This window comes from Haematobia irritans, chromosome 4 (assembly GCF_050003625.1).
Source record: "Haematobia irritans isolate KBUSLIRL chromosome 4, ASM5000362v1, whole genome shotgun sequence".
Taxonomy (NCBI): Eukaryota; Metazoa; Arthropoda; class Insecta; order Diptera; family Muscidae; genus Haematobia; species Haematobia irritans.
Genome location: NC_134400.1, coordinates 151,916,018 through 151,933,860, shown reverse-complemented (window position 1 = coordinate 151,933,860; position 17,843 = coordinate 151,916,018). Strand labels below are relative to the sequence as shown.

The window sequence follows — 17,843 nt, the reverse complement described above, 5'->3', positions numbered from 1 at the left end:
AAATAGTTAATTATTTCTTTAAATTTGTAACGTTTACTACAAATGCGTCCATCATGAACTTCGTAACATATGTCACTAAAGACATTCTTGCAATTTGAAGTCTAATTTTTTCCTTCAAACTACAAAATTTTCTTTAACAAGTGAAAAAAATTAATTATGTCTAATACATTTTCTTGAATTTATCGAAAAATATTTACTCATTTTTGTGATATCGGCGTAATGCCAGCGTTTGTAATACTGTTTAGTTAAAATTTTTATAAAAATATTCAAAATTTTCTAAAACTAACCAAAAGTTTTCTTCCTGGTGGGTTCACTACTTTTTCAGTGTAGAATTAAAATTTAAATCGGTTAATGCCCTGTTACTAAAAAATATGGGAAATATTTAAATCTGAACCAATTTTGAGGCAACTTCGCAAAACTGTATTTATGATTTATCGGTCGATAGATGTGTATTAGAGTAATAGGAAAATTTGAGTCATTTTGATATGTTTTAGACTTAGCAGTGGCGATTTGGGTATATGGGTATTTCGGCCAGTTTTACCTAAATCGGAAAAACATATATATGGCAGCTAGTTTCAAGTTCAGTTCTACTCACTCTGAAAAATTTTACGTAAATCGGGGTAAAATTTTTGCCGCTGTGGTCATATTAGTCCAAATCGGATGAATGATATACATGGGAGCTATATCTAAATCTGAGCCTATTTTAATACAATTTACCACACTTGACCACACTACTAATTGTATTCATAGAGCAACATTTCAAGCAAATTAGGGTAAAACTCTGGCCTCTGGGGCCATATAAGTCCATATCGGGCGAAAGATATATATGGGAGCTATATCTAAATCTGAAACGATTTCATCAAAATTTGGCACAATAAACTATAGTATCGTTAATTGTGCCAAATTTTGTTAAAACGTACTCCATGTGCAAAATTTCAAGCAAATCAGGGCAGAACTCTGGCTTTTGAGGCCTTATAAATCCAAATCGGACGAAAAATATATATGGGAGCTATATCTATATCGGAACCGATTTGGCTGATATCTCTGTGCCAAATTTGAGGACGATCGGACTTAAACTGCGACCTGTACTTTGCACACAAAATTACATATACAGACAGACATACGGACATAGCTAAATCGACTCAGAATTTAATTCTAAGACGATCGGTATACTAAACGATGGGTCTCAGACTTCTTTCTTGGCGTTACTTACGAGTAATTATATGTAGCCCCCATATAAACCGATCTCCAAATTTGGTTTTGGAACCTCTTGGAGGACAAATTTCACACGATTCAGTTAAAATTTAGTACATTGTGCTATTATATAACCGCTAACAACCATGCAAAAGTAGGTTCATATAGGTATATAGCCCTCAGATAAACCGATCCCCAATCACAAAAAAAAATTGTTCCATATCGGTTCATAATTGTACGGGGGCAGTTCGGAAACTTCTTAGCCTAGCAAAAAAAGCGCGGTATAAACAGAAAAAAGTTAAGTATTTTGGAAACTTCCATCTCTGTTATGAACACATGTTAAATTTTGTTTCCATCTGGCAACTCCTTCATATAGAAACAGGTGTTCAAAAAAGACGCATCCGCAATTTTTTTACAATGGGAAAAATTAGAAATGCGTGCTGTCGTTAAATATTTACATAAAACAAGGTTTATCGGGACAAGAAATTCATAATGATATGGTGAATGTGTTAGGTGAAAGTGATCCTTCATATGCAACAGTAAACAAGTAAGAAAAGTATAAAGTCGGGCGCGGCCGACTATATTATACCCTGCACCACTTTGTAGATCTAATTTTTCGATACCATATCATCACTCGATCTGGACAGAATTTGATAGACTTCTACAAAATCTATGGACTCAAAATTTAAGTCGGCTAATGCACTAGGGTGGAACACAATGTTAGTAAAAAATACGGGAAACGTTTAAATCTGAAGCAATTTTAAGGAAACTTCGAAAAAGATTATTTATGAGTTATCGCTCGATATATATGTATTAGAAGTTTAGGAAAATTGGAGTCATTTTTACAACTTTTCGACTAAGCAGTGGCGATTTTACAACGAAAATGTTGGTATTTTGACCATTTTTGTCGAAATCAGAAAAACTATATCTAAATCTGAACCGATTTCAACCAAATTTGGCACGCATAGCAACAATGATAATTCTACTCCCTGTGCAAAATTTCAACTAAATCGGAGTTAAAAATTGGCCTCTGTGGTCATATGAGTGCAAATCGGGCGAAAGCTATATATGGGAGCTATATCTAAATCTGAACCGATTTCAACCAAATTTGGCACGCATAGCAACAATGCTAATTCTACTCCCTGTGCAAAAATTCAACTAAATCGGACCAAAAACTTGGCCTCTGTGGGCATATGAGTGTAAACCGGCCGAAAACTATATATTGGAGCTATATCTAAATCTGAACCGATTTCAACCAAATATGGCATGCATAGCTACAATGCTAATTCTACTCCCTGTGCAAAATTTCAACTAAATCGGAGCAACAAATTGGCCTCTGTGGTCATATTAGTGTAAATCGGGCGAAAGCTATATATTGGAGCTATATCTAAATCTGAACCGATTTCAACCAAATTTGGCACGCATAGCAACAATGCTAATTCTACTCCCTGTGCAAAATTTCAACTAAATCGGAGTTAAAAATTGGCCTCTGTTGTCATATGAGTGTAAATCGGGCGAAAGCTATATATGGGAGCTATATATAAATTTGAACCGATTTCAACCAAATTTAGCATGCATAGCTACAATGCTAATTCAACTCCCTGTGCAAAATTTCAACTTATTAAATATAATAACATCCCAATATGAGTTGTGAAAAGGCGATTTGTACAGTAAAGAAAATTGAAGAACCATTTGTTACCTGTTGGTTGTGTCATTCATCATACCATGCAAAATGTGCTGAGTTGGCGGCTCGTACTGCCAACAATCTGCGTGAAGATAAAGGCTTACGATGGTGCTGTAAAAATTGCAAAATATACGACGTGGAATTTTATGCCTTCTTTAAAAATACCCGTGCAGAATTCGACCTAATTAATAAAGATCTCATTGCATTAACTGAGAAATTTGCAAAATATAAAACATTTTTTGAGAATGCATCATGTTTAGAAAAATTTCTGCAGTCTCCCACAGATTCATTACGAAAACGTAAAAAACCATCAAATCCTACAGATACGGAAACTACATCTAATCTTAATACCAATTCAAACATTAACATAACACCAATCCAGCACGTATTCAACGCAGAATTGGCCACAAATTTAGCTATGCCAATTCCACCACCTCAAACATCAAATCCATCAACGAGTAATCCAGCAAATTCCCAAAGTTCAAACTTAACTGTTCCTAATTCGTCTTTAATTACTATGACACCATCTATATCCAATAGGTTTCACACCCCTTTAACTTCTCCTTTGTCAAATATACCACCAAAACCATTACAAGTGGTGTCTTCCAAGAAAACTGTGTTTGCAGCTAAATTTGCTGCGGAAACAACTATCGAGGATATTGCCTATTATATTAAATCGAAGTTGCAAACTGAAATCGAACTGAGCATTTTTAAATTCAAATATCGTGAAAGAAGAAACAAGGCATCGTTTAAGATCATTGTTCCTGAGGACATTTTTGATAGAGTGGTCAATCCAGAATTTTGGCCACCCAATGCTCTAATTAAGGAATACATATATAAAGAACCAGCACAAACTGATATTGTCTATTTACCAAAAAATTCAAACAATGTTCCAAAAAACTAATTGCTGCTTTCGATAACAAGATTTCTTTAGTATATCAAAATGTTAGAGGTTTAAACACTAAAATGTCAACTCTTTATTCAGACAGTTTTGGTTTCGATTTTCATATAATTGCATTTACTGAAACATGGTTTCAACCAAATGTTTATGATATGGAAATTTTATGTTCGAAATACAGAATATATAGACGCGATCGCGAAATTAATGAGAAGAAATCAGGTGGGGGAGTACTGGTAGCAGTGTCCGCTGAAATTCCTTCTGAACAGATTCAAATTCATGATATAACTGGTATTGAGATAGTTATTGTCAAAGTTCTCTTGAAAAATATGTCATTATTGATTTCTTGTTCTTATATTCCACCTTCATCGAACGACGAAATTTATTCTCAACACGTTCCGGCTATTTCATCAGCATCTCAATCTTTATTATCGTCATCTGATACATTAATAGTTTTAGGCGATTTCAATCTCCCTTATGTCTCCTGGCTACACACTTCTGAATCTGAGAGTTTAATTCCTGTAATCTCAAATAGTATTTCTAATAATTTTCTTCATTCATTACTTAATCTTGGCCTTTTTCAAATAAATGATATTTTCAATTCACACGGCAGATTACTTGATCTGGTGTTTGTTAATAGAACATTTAATATAAGTTTGGAATCCTGTCATGCTTTAACGCAACCTGAAGATCGTTATCACCCTACTATAATATTGCATCTTGCAGCCCCAAATCTTCCACGATCTAGGTACACCAATTCGAACCGAGAGTATTGCTTTGTTAAGACGAATTATACTATACTAAATTCATTGCTTTCCGCCGTAAATTGGGACGATATTCTTGATTCTAATGATATTACCGAACTAGCATCCCGTTTTTACTCAATCCTACAGGATTGCATATCCAAATCAGTGCCTCGAATTATTATAAACGACAATTCTGGACCGCCATGGAATACCAGAGTTCTATCGAAGCTGAAGAATCAAAAGAACAAGATGTACAAAAGATTCAAAAAATCAGGTTCAGCTCTTGATTTTTCGACCTATTCGATAGCCCGATCGAAATACAACATTGCGAATAAATTGGCTCATCAAGACTATTTAAATAGAATGAAAGATCAACTGAAAGTTGATCCTAAGTCTTTCTACAAATTTGTGAATTCAAAACGCCAATCTAGTGGCCTACCAACATATCTTAAATATAAGTCCTCAACTGCCGACAATGATGTAGACATTTCTAATATATTTGCAGATTTCTTTGCTACGACATATTCGGATAAGTGTTATGATGGTAACAACATCTATCCATACATGACTAGGAACTGTAACAGAATTGATATCTCTTAAATAGATGAGAGCACCATTTTAAGTAATCTTAGAACTCTGAAATCTACATTTAATGCTGGCCCTGATGGTATTCCGTCCTGTATTCTGAAACAATGTGCCGATATACTTTCATATCCTCTATCTTTACTGTTTAATAAGTCACTAAAGTCAGGAAATCTTCCTAATATATGGAAACAATCATATGTAATGCCTTTATTCAAATCGGGTAATCGAAACGACGCATGCAACTATCGAGGTATTTCGAATCTTTGTGCCATTCCGAAGTTGATGGAAAAGATCTTAACAAGTTCTATTTCCCATCAGATTTCTTCATTATTATCTGCGAATCAACATGGTTTTAGGAAAAAAACGATCGACCATAACCAACCTTTTGGAATTTACTTGTTTGGTTAATGATGCTTTTAGGGATCGCTTTCAGACAGATGCAATATACACTGATTTCAGTAAAGCTTTCGACAAAGTCAATCATGCTCTCCTTTTACATAAGTTGGATATGATTGGCTTCAGCGAACCTTTATTGAAATGGTTTCATTCGTATTTAATTGGTCGGACACAATATGTTAAGTTCGGTAGTGCAACATCTAGACCTATCACTGTTACCTCGGGTGTTCCTCAGGGCAGCCACCTCGGACCTGTTTTATTTTGTCTATTCATCAATGACCTCCCATCAGTTGTAAAATTTTCTAATATTCTTATGTTTGCGGATGACGTAAAGATATTTCGTCCCTATAATAATCCCGACGAACGAAGGTATCTTCAGTTCGACCTTGATAACTTTTACGATTGGTGTGAGACAAATTTAATGGAATTAAATATCTCGAAATGTAAATTGATGCGCTTTTCGAGAAGAACTGTATTCGAGTCGAGTTATTCTATTGGGACTAACGAGCTGGAAGCAGTAGATTCTTTCAAGGATCTTGGATTGCTAATGGACCAGCGACTGAACTTTCGCCAACATGTGTCTATGGCCATCAGTAAGGCATTTGTTACTCTCGGATTCATGAAACGTTGGAGTAAAGAATTTAGAGATTACTCAATTACCAAGATACTTTACACTTCATTAGTACGAAGCAACCTTGAGTACGGTTCTATAATTTGGGATCCATATTATACAATCCACTCAAATAAGATTGAATCCGTCCAGAAGCAATTTCTTCTATTCTGCCTTCGACACAGAGGTTGGGATCGCCAGTCTTTACCATCGTATCAATTTCGCCTAAATCTTATAAAATTACCCTCACTGCAAAGTCGTAGAACTATGTTAAATATTTCTTTCATAATGAATATAATTCAAGGTGAAATTGATTCTGAGTTTCTTCTCAACAAACTGTCATTTAACATACCTGTTAGATGTAGCAGAAATTTAGAACCGCTAAAAATTCCGTATTATAGATCAGATTATGCAAACAACGACCCGTTACGAAGGTTATGCCTTCAGTTCAATAAATATTATGCCATTATAAATCTGTCTGAGCAACGAGTTGTTCTGAAGAGAAATATTATTTTACACTTAAACCAGTAGTTATCTTTATCTTTGTTTGTACATATTAGTCTGTAAGGATTTTGTATCTATAGACTTAATAAATAAAAAAAAAAAAAAAACAAATTGGCCTCTGTGGTCATATTAGTGTAAATCGGGCGAAAGCTATATATGGGAGCTATATCTAAATCTGAACCGATTTCAACCAAATTTGGCACGCATAGCTACAATGCTAATTCTACTCCCTTTGCAAAATTTCGACCAAATTGGGGTAAAACTCTGGTTTCTGGGACCGTATTAGTCCATATCGGGGGAAAGATATATATGGGAGATATATCTAAATCTGAACCGATTTCAATAAAATTTTCCACACTTGACTATAGTACTAATTGTTCTTCTTGTGCAAAATTTTAAGTAAATTAGGGTAAAACTCTGGCTTCTGGGGCCATATAAGTCCATATCGGGCGAAATATATATATGGGAGCTATATCTAAATCTGAACCGATTTCTTCCAAAATCAATAGGGATCTATTCTGAGTCAAAACACATACTTGTGCTAAATTTGAAGTCGATTGGACTAAAACTGCGACCTAGACTTTGATTACAAAAATGTGTTCACGGACAGACGGAAATGGCTATATCGACTCAGAAGCCCACCGTGAGCATTTTTGCCAAAGACACCATGTGTCTATCTCGTCTCCTTCTGGGTGTTGCAAACATATGCACTAACTTATAATACCCTGTTCCACAGTGTGGAGCAGGGTATAATGAAGGAATATTTGTGTTGAGTATAAAGGTAATTGGAATTTGTCATAATATCCAAATGACATAGTACTCAATCCAAATACATTAGTATTTGAAGTATATAAGCTTTTTCAATTACAGCCATAATTGAACTGAGTACAATATTTATAGAATTTTACAACCTGTACAATTACTACCGTAATTGTGTTTATTATGATGGTAATCAATATAATCTGTGTACTATATAATCATTATTGGTTTAAGAAAAGTATACAAATACACTCTGAAAAACGGATTTATGCGTTTTGTTGTGATCCCGACGAATCTCGCATAATCTCGAAAATTGTTGTGAATCGTTAATCGTCTTTAAAAGTTCTGTTTGCGTGAACGTACACAAGAATTTCGTAAATATTAGAGGTGTGCGCGTGACTGAAATTTCACACACACTCACGCACATTCACGGAGCATTTATTTACGCACGATACGTGTGGTAGCCAATCCCACTCACGCACATTCACGAAATTAAAACCAGTACTCATGCACGAAATTGTATTCACGCATATTCACGAACTGATTTTATTTCTCACGTATGACATATTTATATTAGCCCATTCACGCATATTCACGAGAGCTGCTTTGGATTTTGTTTACGATTCACGTGATTCACGCGTGTAACGCACCCACCTCTAGTTATATGTTCCTCCAGCACGTGACACGTTAGACTCACAATGAAAATGTTAATTTTTACGAAGAGAATTCTTTCAGTGTAGTTTCTACAAAAAATGCGTTTGACCAAAGAACTGGTATTTAGATAATGGTACACGCAAAGAAAAAAAACGTTTGGAAAACGTGTACCGAAAACGTTTTTCTTTTGTTAGAGTTTTTAGAATTGCTTCCAAAATTTTAAACTTTTATCACCAAAAAAATTCGTTTGTTACAAAATATTTATTTTTTCAATAAAAAAAGTTATTTTTGAAACAACAACACAGTCCATTTCGTTTATATCAAACACTGTTCTTTTCTCACTTTAGGTCTTTAATAAGACACATTTTACAGTTCAAAATTTAATATACTACAATGGAATGTTGAACATTTTTTCGGAATCTTCCGAACATATCTGGAATATATGTAAAAAAAAAAAAACAAAAAAAAACTTTGGTCGAAGCAGGGATCGAACCCACGACCCTTGGCATGCAAGTCGGACGTAGCAACCACTGCACCACGGTGACAAACTAAATGTTTGTTTCTGTTAAATAAACTTTGTTTACTCTGTTCGTGGGCGCCGCAAGCTATGCTATATAAATATAACTTACATGGATATTTATCTATTGATGACCATAACAGGTACATAGGCCAGTGGTTAGTGTGTTGGCTTACAAAGTGCATGGTCCGCGGTTCGATTCTCCGTCCAGGCGAAAGGTAAAAAAATTTTAAAAATTTATAAAATCGTATAATTTCTTCTACATTGTTGGTATTACAGGAAAAGGTGTTAAGAACTAAAAAACATGTTGGATGTGAGAAAGATGTGAGGGAAAATGCAATTAGCAAGAAAACAATGTTTTTTTTTTTTTGAGTTTGTCCTTATGAAATTGTTTTTACATCCTGGAAAAGAATTAACGTTTATCACAAAAGGTATATACTTTTCTCCCAAATACACTTTCTTACAGCGAAAAGCAAATGAGAAACGAACTTTGTTTGTCTAAAATTTCGTTTGGGAGGAAAGAATTATTTTTTTGCGTGTACTTACCTGCGGTAAAAATAAAATATGATGCGCTAAAAATGTTGTTAATGTAAACATTTCGAATCGCGTTACCGATGCCACGGTTTATTTGCTGGTAAATTCGACCATATATCTGAGAAGTTTCTTAATAATAACAATAAATGCCAGTTTATTGTTTGTATTTATTTATTTTTTCATTACGTAGCAACGTCATAAACAGTTTTATCAGGCAATTACACATTATACTTAAATCAACAACTTCTACACTTAGTCCAATTGAATTTTCGTATTGACTTAATAACAAGTATATACGGCCGTAAGTTCGGCCAGGCCGAAGCTTATGTACCCTCCATCATGGATTGCGTAGAAACTTCTTCTAAACACTGTCATCCAGAATCGAATTACTTAAGTTGCGGTAACGCTTGCCGATGGCAAGGTATCTTAAAACCTCCTAACACCATCTTCTAAATTGTATGCAAGTCCATACGTGGTATATATTAAATCAAAAAAGATCGATCCAATACCTATATAATTCAGTTTGACAAAGTAGACATAAAATTTTGACAAAATTTTCTACAGAAATAAAATTTTAACAAAATTTTCTATAGAAATAAAATTTTCACAAAATTTTCTATAGAAATAAAAATTTTGACAAAATTTGCTATAGAAAGAAAATTTTGACAAAAATTTCTACGGAAATAAAATTTTAACAAAATTTTCTATAGAAATAAACTTTTGACAAAATTTTCTATAGAAATAAAATCTTGGTAGATTATTTTTGGCTCGAGTGGCAACCATGGTTATGAACCGAATAAAATTTGAACAAAATTTTCTATAGAAATAAAATTTTGACAAAATTTTCTATAGAAATAAAATTTTGACAATGATGAAAATTTTATTATGAACCGAATAAAAATTTAACAAAATTTTATCTAGAAATAAAATTTTGACAAAATTTTTCTATAGAAATAAAATTTTGGTAGATTATTTTTGGCTCTAGTGGCAACCATGACTATGAACCGATATGGACCAATTTTGGTATGGTTGTTAGCGACCATATACTAACACCACGTTCCTAATTTGAACCGGATCGGATGAATTTTGCTCCTCCAAGAGGCTCCGGAGAACGTTTTATATGGGGGCTATATATAATTATGGACCGATATGGACCAATTCTGGCACGGTTGTTAGAGACCATATACCAATACCATGTACCAAATTTCAGCCGGATCGGATGCAATTTGCTTCTCTTTGAGGCTTCGCAAGCCAAATCTGGAGATCGGTTTATATGGGGTCTATATATAATTATGGACCGATGTGGACCAATTTTTGCATGGTTGTTAGAGACCATATACCAACATCATGTACCAAATTTTAGCCGGATCGGATGAAATTTGCTTCTCTTTGAGGCTCCGCAAGCCAAATCTGGGGATCGGTTTATATGGGGGCAATATATAATTATGGACCGATGTGGACCAATTTTTGCATGATTGTTAGAGACCATATACCAACACCATGTACTAAATTTTAACCGGATCGAATGAAATATGCTTCTCTTAGAGGCTCCACAAGCCAAATCTGGGGATCGGTTTATATGGGGGCTATATATAATTATGGACCGATATGGACCAATTTTTGCATGGTTGTTAGAGACCATATACCAACATCATGTACCAAATTTCAGCCGGATCGGATGAAATTTTCTTCTCTTTGAGGCTCCGCAAGCCAAATCTGGGGATCGGTTTATATGGGGGCTATATATACTTATGGACCGATGTGAACCAATTTTTGCACGGTTGTTAGAGGCCATATACCAACACCATGTACCAAATTTCAGCCGGATCGGATGAAATTTGCTTCTCTTTTAGGCTCCGCAAGCCAAATCTGGGGATCGGTTTATATGGGGGCTATATATAATTATGGACCGATGTGGACTAATTTTTGCATGGTTGTTAGAGACCATATACCAACACCATATACCAAATTTCAGCCGGATCGGAAGAAATATGCTTCTGCTAGAAGCTCCACAAGCCAAATCTGAGGGTCCCTTTGTATGGGGGCTATACGTAAAAGTGGACCGATATGGCCCATTTTCAATACCATCCGACCTACATCGATAACAACTACTTGTGCCAAGTTTCAAGTCGATAGCTTGTTTCGTTCGGAAGTTAGCGTGATTTAAACAGACGGACGGACGGACGGACATGCTTAGATCGACTCAGAATTTCACCACGACCCAGAATATATATACTTTATAGGGTCTTAGAGCAATATTTCCATGTGTTACAAACGGAATGACAAAGTTAATATACCACCATCTTATGATGGAGGGTATAAAAATGGTATTTGATATAATTTTTTCATTCAATTATGCCAATAATTGATTTTTATTTTGCTTCATTTTTTCTGCGTAGATTCCGAATATACAGACTCAGAAGACAATTTAACGTGTGAAGAACAATTTTATTAATTTAATTATGTGATGAAAGAGATCAACGATATGTAGGTGAAAATTTCTATAGACTACATAACATATGTACCACATTTCATATAAGTTTCTAAAGTATAATAATATTAAATCTTTCGTTATTATTTATATTTATTTTTTAATGTAAGAGATCAGTAAAGTTAAATAAATCCAAATAATAGAATTACTAAGTTTATCGAATAAAATAATAATTTAAAATGAAAAAAAAATGTTTTTCTATTGGTAATATAAAAGGAAACATATTAGCGGTTACAGTGGGCGGATCGATCTGAAAATTTATATGAGCTCTTCCGACGTCATACACATCATGTATTCCAAATTTGAAAGCTCAGCTACATTTATGCCTCAGAAATCGGTCATTGGCCCCATAGTGGATTGGTGTGTTTCTAAATGTATGTTACTCAATTTTGTGAAGTGTAAGAAGATGACTTTTTCTCGTAGATTTTGTGAACAGACTGAGTACTATGTTGGGAATTATAGGCTTGAGAATGTGCTTAGATTTAATGATTTAGGTGTATTGTGTGATTCCGGGCTTGACTTTGGTCCCCATATTGAGGGATGTGTCAATGAGGCAACTGGTTTTAGGGTTTCATTAAGAAATGGTCTAAGGAATTTGTTGATCCTTATCTTACGAAGAGGCTCTCTACGACTCTGGTTAGACCGATATTAGAGTATGCGTGTGTTATCTGGTCACCAAGTTATCGTTGTTCTATTGATCGTATTGAATCTGTACAGAAGCAGTGTCTTATTTTTGCTAGGCTGAAATAATTTATACGATTTGCCTCCATATTCTAGTCGTCTTATGTTAATTGATCTTCCATCTCTTGAACGTTGACGGTTTATGTACGGTATTGTGTTTTTATCTAAACTAATTAATGGAGATATGTTACTGATTCACACTACTTGACATCGAGAATTTGCTACAATGTTCCAAATCGTTCAACTAGGAACTTTGTATTCCTAAAGACTGAATTTTGCAGACATAACTTTGAATTATTTAATCCCCTTAATGTTTTGCGTAAAAACTTTAATTCGGTCTATTTATTGATTTCTTTAAACGATCCGATTCCTGCCATCAAGGAAATTATTCTTAATTTTGATAACAGATTTTCTGATCCAAGGGGTGTTTCCTTCTAAATTTTCAGCTGTATTATAACAATTTCTTGATCCTGCTCATCCAATTACTGCTTCTATTATCCTGTTTTCGCCTTACCCTTACCGGCCATATTGGCACTTTTTATGCCCTCCACCATAGGATGGGGGTATATTAACTTTGTCATTCCGTTTGTAACACATCAAAATATTGCTCTAAGACCCCATAAAGTATATATATTCTGGGTCGTGGTAAAATTCTAAGTCGATCTGAGCATGTCCGTCCGTCCGTCTGTTGAAATCACGCTAACTTCCGAACGAAACAAGCTATCGACTTGAAACTTGGCACAAATAGTTGTTATTGGTGTAGGTCGGATGGTATTGCAAATGGGCCATAACGGTCCACTTTTACGTATAGCCCCCACATAAACGGACCCCCCAAAATTTGGCTTGCGATTGCTCTAAGAGAAGCAAATTTCATCCGATCCGGTTGAAATTTGGTACATGGTGTCAGTATATGGTCTCTAACAACCACGCAAAAATTGGTCCACATTGGTCCATAATTATATATAGCCCCCATATAAACCGATCCCCCGATTTGGCTTGCGGAGCCTCTAAGAGAAGCAAATTTCATCCGATCCGGCTGAAATTTGGTACATGGTGTTAGTATATGGTCTCTAACAACCATGCAGAAATTCGTTCACATCGGTCCATAATTATATATAGCCCCCATATAAACCGATCCCCCGATTTGGCTTGCGGAGCCTCTAAGAGAAGCAAATTTCATCCGATCCGGCTGAAATTTGGTACATGGTGTTAGTATATGGTCTCTAACAACCATGCAAAAATTGGTCCACATCGGTCCATAATTATATATAGCCCCCATATAAACCAATCCCCCGATTTGGCTTGCTGAGCCTCTAAGAAAACATGGTCTCTAACAACCATGCAAAAATTGGTCCACATTGGTCCATAATTATATATAGCCCCCATATAAACCGATCCCCCGATTTGGCTTGCGGAGCCTCTAAGAGAAGCAAATTTCATCCGATCCGGCTGAAATTTGGTACATGATGTTGGTAAATGTTCTCTAATAACCATGCAAAAATTGGTCCACATCGGTCCATAATTACATATAGCCCCCATATAAACCAATCCCCCGATTTGCCTTTGGGAGCCTGTAAGAGAAGCAAATTTCATCCGATCCGGCTGAAATTTGGTACATGGTATTAGGATATGGTCTCTAACAACCATGCAAAATTGGTCCACATCGGTCCATAATTATATATTGCCCCCATATAAACCGATCACCAGATTTGACCTCCGGAGCCTCTTGAAAGACCAAAATTCATCTGATTCAGTTGAAATTTGGTACGTGGTGTTAATATATGGCCTCAAACATCCATGCAAAAATTGGTCGAAATCGGTCAATAATTATATATAGGCCCCATATAAACCGATCCCCAGATTTGACCTCCGGAGCCCCTTGGAAGAGCAAAATTCATCCGATTCGGTTGAAATTTGGTACGTGATGTTAGTATATGGTATCCAACAACCATGCAGGAATTGGTTCATATCAGTCCATATTCATATATAGCCCCATATAAACCGATCCCGAGATTTGGTCTTAGAGCCTCTTGGAGGAGCAATTTTCATCTGTGTCAGTTGAAATTTGGTACATTGTGCTAGTATATGGCCGCTAACAATCATGCCTAAGTAGGTCCATATCGGTCTATAGTTATATATAACCCTCAAATAAATCGATCCCCAATCACACAAAAATTGGTCCATATCAAGTTCTTAATTGTATATAGCCCCCATATAAGCGACCCCCATATTTCAATGCTGGCTCTCTACGTACCGTGCAAAAGTTCCATATCGATTCGTAATTATTTGTAGACTTAACTATACATAATTTTTTTGTCTAATATATACCACGTATGGACTAACTCACAATTTAGAAAACGATGTTAAGAAGTTTTAAGATACCACAACCCAAGTAATTCGATTGTGGATGACAGTCTTTCGTAGAAGTATCTACGCCATCCATGGTGGAGGGTACATAAGATTCGGCCTGGCCGAACTTATGGCCGTATATACTTGTTAAACTTTGTCTGGTTCAATGGGGTCCCTCCTGACCCATCTGCTTATATATATTGAACCGTATTGAGTACCGCGGAGCCCTTACTGACTCAACGGGGTCTCTTCTGACCCATCTCGAATAACTAGCTTGGGAGTCCTTTCTGACTCGCTGACCTATACACTGTTAGAAAAATATGTTTTTCATATGTTCCGATATAAACAAAATGTGTTTCGGGCACAAGTTTTAAACACAATATAGTGCAAACATGTAATGTTCCTAAACGAACACTAAATGTTTGGGACACATATGTTAATATGTTAGAATATATTATGTTTGGGGCATGAATGTTTCATAAAAATAATATGTGTGAATGTAAACATATATAAATTTACAAATTTTGAGTAAACATATATATGTTGTAATATTTTATTTAGAGAGCAACAAAGAGAGTATAAGAGTAGAAAGAAATAGAGATGGAAACTGGGAGGGTTGACGAAATAAATCAACATAACACATCGAGATAATCAAAAGAGAGCAATTTCTGTGAAACCGCTTGTATGCGGAAAACTGTTTTAAATTTCAAACTTTTATATAAAACAGTTTTTTGTTACAAAATTGTTATTTATGCAATAAATAATAATATTTTATCCAACAACTCAGTCCATTCCGTTTATATCAAGCACTGTTTCTGACTTTAAATCTTTAATAACCCACATTTCGAAGTTTCATTATAAAAATTTAATATTGTATAAATATAAATGTGTAAATTAAAAAAAAAATTGGTTCGGTCAGAGCAGGGATTGAACCCACGACCCTTTGCATGCAAGTCAGACATGCTAACCACTGCTCCACGTGGCCAACAAATGTATGTTTCTTTTAAATAATGTTATGTTTGCATGGTCTCGTGGGCGCTGCAAACTATGCTATATAAATGTAACTTATAACGATAATTGTCTACTGGTGACTATAACTGCTACGTAGCCCAGTGGATAGTGTGTTGGCTTACAAACACTATGGTCCTCGGTTCGATTCTCCGTCCAGGCGAAAGGTAAATTTTAAAAAATTTATAAAATTGAATAATTTCTTCAACATTATTTGTATTATAGAAAAAGGTGCCAAGAACTAAAAAATTTCGTGGAAGTGAAAATTATGTGAGGGAATGACCACAATCTTCTTGGGGAGAAAATTCTTCCAAGCATATACTATTTTTGGGCTCAAAATGCTTCCAAACATATAATATGTTCACATAAAACAAACATATTGGTGTTTCGGCAGTATCCAATAATATATGTGTTTCCTGCAAAATATGTTTGGAACATATGTTAGAGAAGCGATTTTTTTTTTGAGGGTGTAGGGTTCTTCTGGCCCACTTGGAATATTGAATTATATTTAATTGAATTGAAAAGATAAACCCAGAGAAGGAATATGATCACCTCAAACATGTTTTAAGGGCAAAATGTCATTTTTGGGTGGTGACCATGTAACATGGTTTTCGCAACCATGTTATTTTCTCGAAAATCATGTATCTGATTTCGGCAAGCAGGTTATATTTGACGAGAAAATAACATTTTAGTGACAAACATGTTACATGGTCACCCTACAAAAATAACATTTTGCTCTTGAAACATGTTTGAGGTGATCATATTCCTTCTCTGCGTGTATATTTTGTAATGTCCCGGCTGCTATTAGCCGTGTAAATAAATAAATAAATAATTCGTGTCAAAGGAAGCCAATTCGAACAAATCCAAACTGATTCTAAAATTTGATGTTAAGTTAATTCTGATATTTTTACTTTTTGAAAAATAAGATCAACGCTCTTTAGCGCTGTACTTTGTTGCAGATTATATCTGCCACGCTGTACATTATGCTTAATGTCATAATTATCATAATTAGTTGAGAAATTAAAGCAATTATTAGTATCATCCGCAAGTTATCATTGATATGATATTACATTAATGGGCTAATTGGTCTATTATCTTGCTTTGGTTTATAGAAGAGAATAAGGCCTACAAATTTCATTTCATTTGCTGATAGCAGTCATTGTCAGCATGTTATTTTGGATGAGTCGTAAGCCCATACTGATATGGGGATTTCTATGGACTTTCATCTTTACTTTTATCCATGCCAAGGTATACCAAGTATAATGAAATTTTGGTTTTGCGTCAGATACAATTTAAAGATCTTAAAAACAAAATTTGTCTTTTTCATTACGTATAGCGTGATTATACTATAGAAATCACACAAATCCTCTTTAATATATCCAGCGATATAACCTATGTGAAACATCTCAACACGAGTATAATCGGTAATAAGAAATCCAATCTTCATGTGTTATTTGATCAGGACATCAAAGAAATTCCCGGAGAAGCTTCACTTATGGTCCATGCGAAAAGTGGTCGTCGTATTGTTATATTCCAAATTAAATCGGAAGCCTGTTACATTTTAGCACAAGGAACTAAAAATGTCTTCATTTCCGTATTTGTGAAGGAAATCTTACGAAATTCCAATTTTCCTAAGAAATGTCCCTTGAGTAAGGTAAGCCAGCCATCGTATCGTTATAATTCTCCAAAGGAAGTTTGCATTTTCTAGTTTATTTTTTATTACTACTTCAGAATAAGCTCTATTATGTGAAAAATTATACAATTGACGATGAGAGTTATCCCCCATATTTGCCAGAAACCCAATGGCAATTTGATATCAAAGGTAAACCGAACAATATTGGTGTCATTACTTTGTCTCTAAGTGGTCGTGTACGAAAATTGTAAATCTATCTAAATATAAAAAGAACAACAACAACAACAACAATAATAATTTTTGAAATCATACAAAACTTTTTCTTTTTCTCACTGTAATATGCGTATACTATCCGAATCTAGCCCGCTTCAAAGAACCTTCCTGAGTTTTTAAAACTAAACGATTATGTGTAAAAACTAGCATCTACTTCGAAGTAAATATTTAAGGAACATTTTGCGTTAAATGAGTCAACCATATTTATGTACAAAATATTTCAAAAGTTAATATTTCTGCAAAAATCCAAAGTATTTTCAAAGTTCACATGAATATGGTATTTCAATTTTCTACTGGGATTGCTGATGGGTTTTTATAGCCTTAATC

General features: G+C 34.8%; 2 protein-coding genes across 2 annotated transcripts; both read left to right on the top strand.

Moving 5' to 3' along the window:
• Window positions 1-2,837: 2,837 nt before the first annotated feature.
• Window positions 2,838-3,782, top strand: LOC142235819 (uncharacterized). Its single transcript, XM_075307077.1, has one exon. The coding sequence runs from the start codon at window positions 2,838-2,840 to the stop codon at window positions 3,780-3,782; it is 945 nt and encodes a 314-aa protein (XP_075163192.1).
• A 149-nt stretch (window positions 3,783-3,931) lies between these two features.
• Window positions 3,932-17,494, top strand: LOC142235818 (uncharacterized). The gene is made up of 5 exons (XM_075307076.1): window positions 3,932-5,066; window positions 5,127-5,357; window positions 5,464-6,185; window positions 16,947-17,264; window positions 17,342-17,494. The coding sequence occupies exons 1-5, from the start codon at window positions 3,932-3,934 to the stop codon at window positions 17,492-17,494; spliced, it is 2,559 nt and encodes an 852-aa protein (XP_075163191.1).
• Window positions 17,495-17,843: the final 349 nt, after the last annotated feature.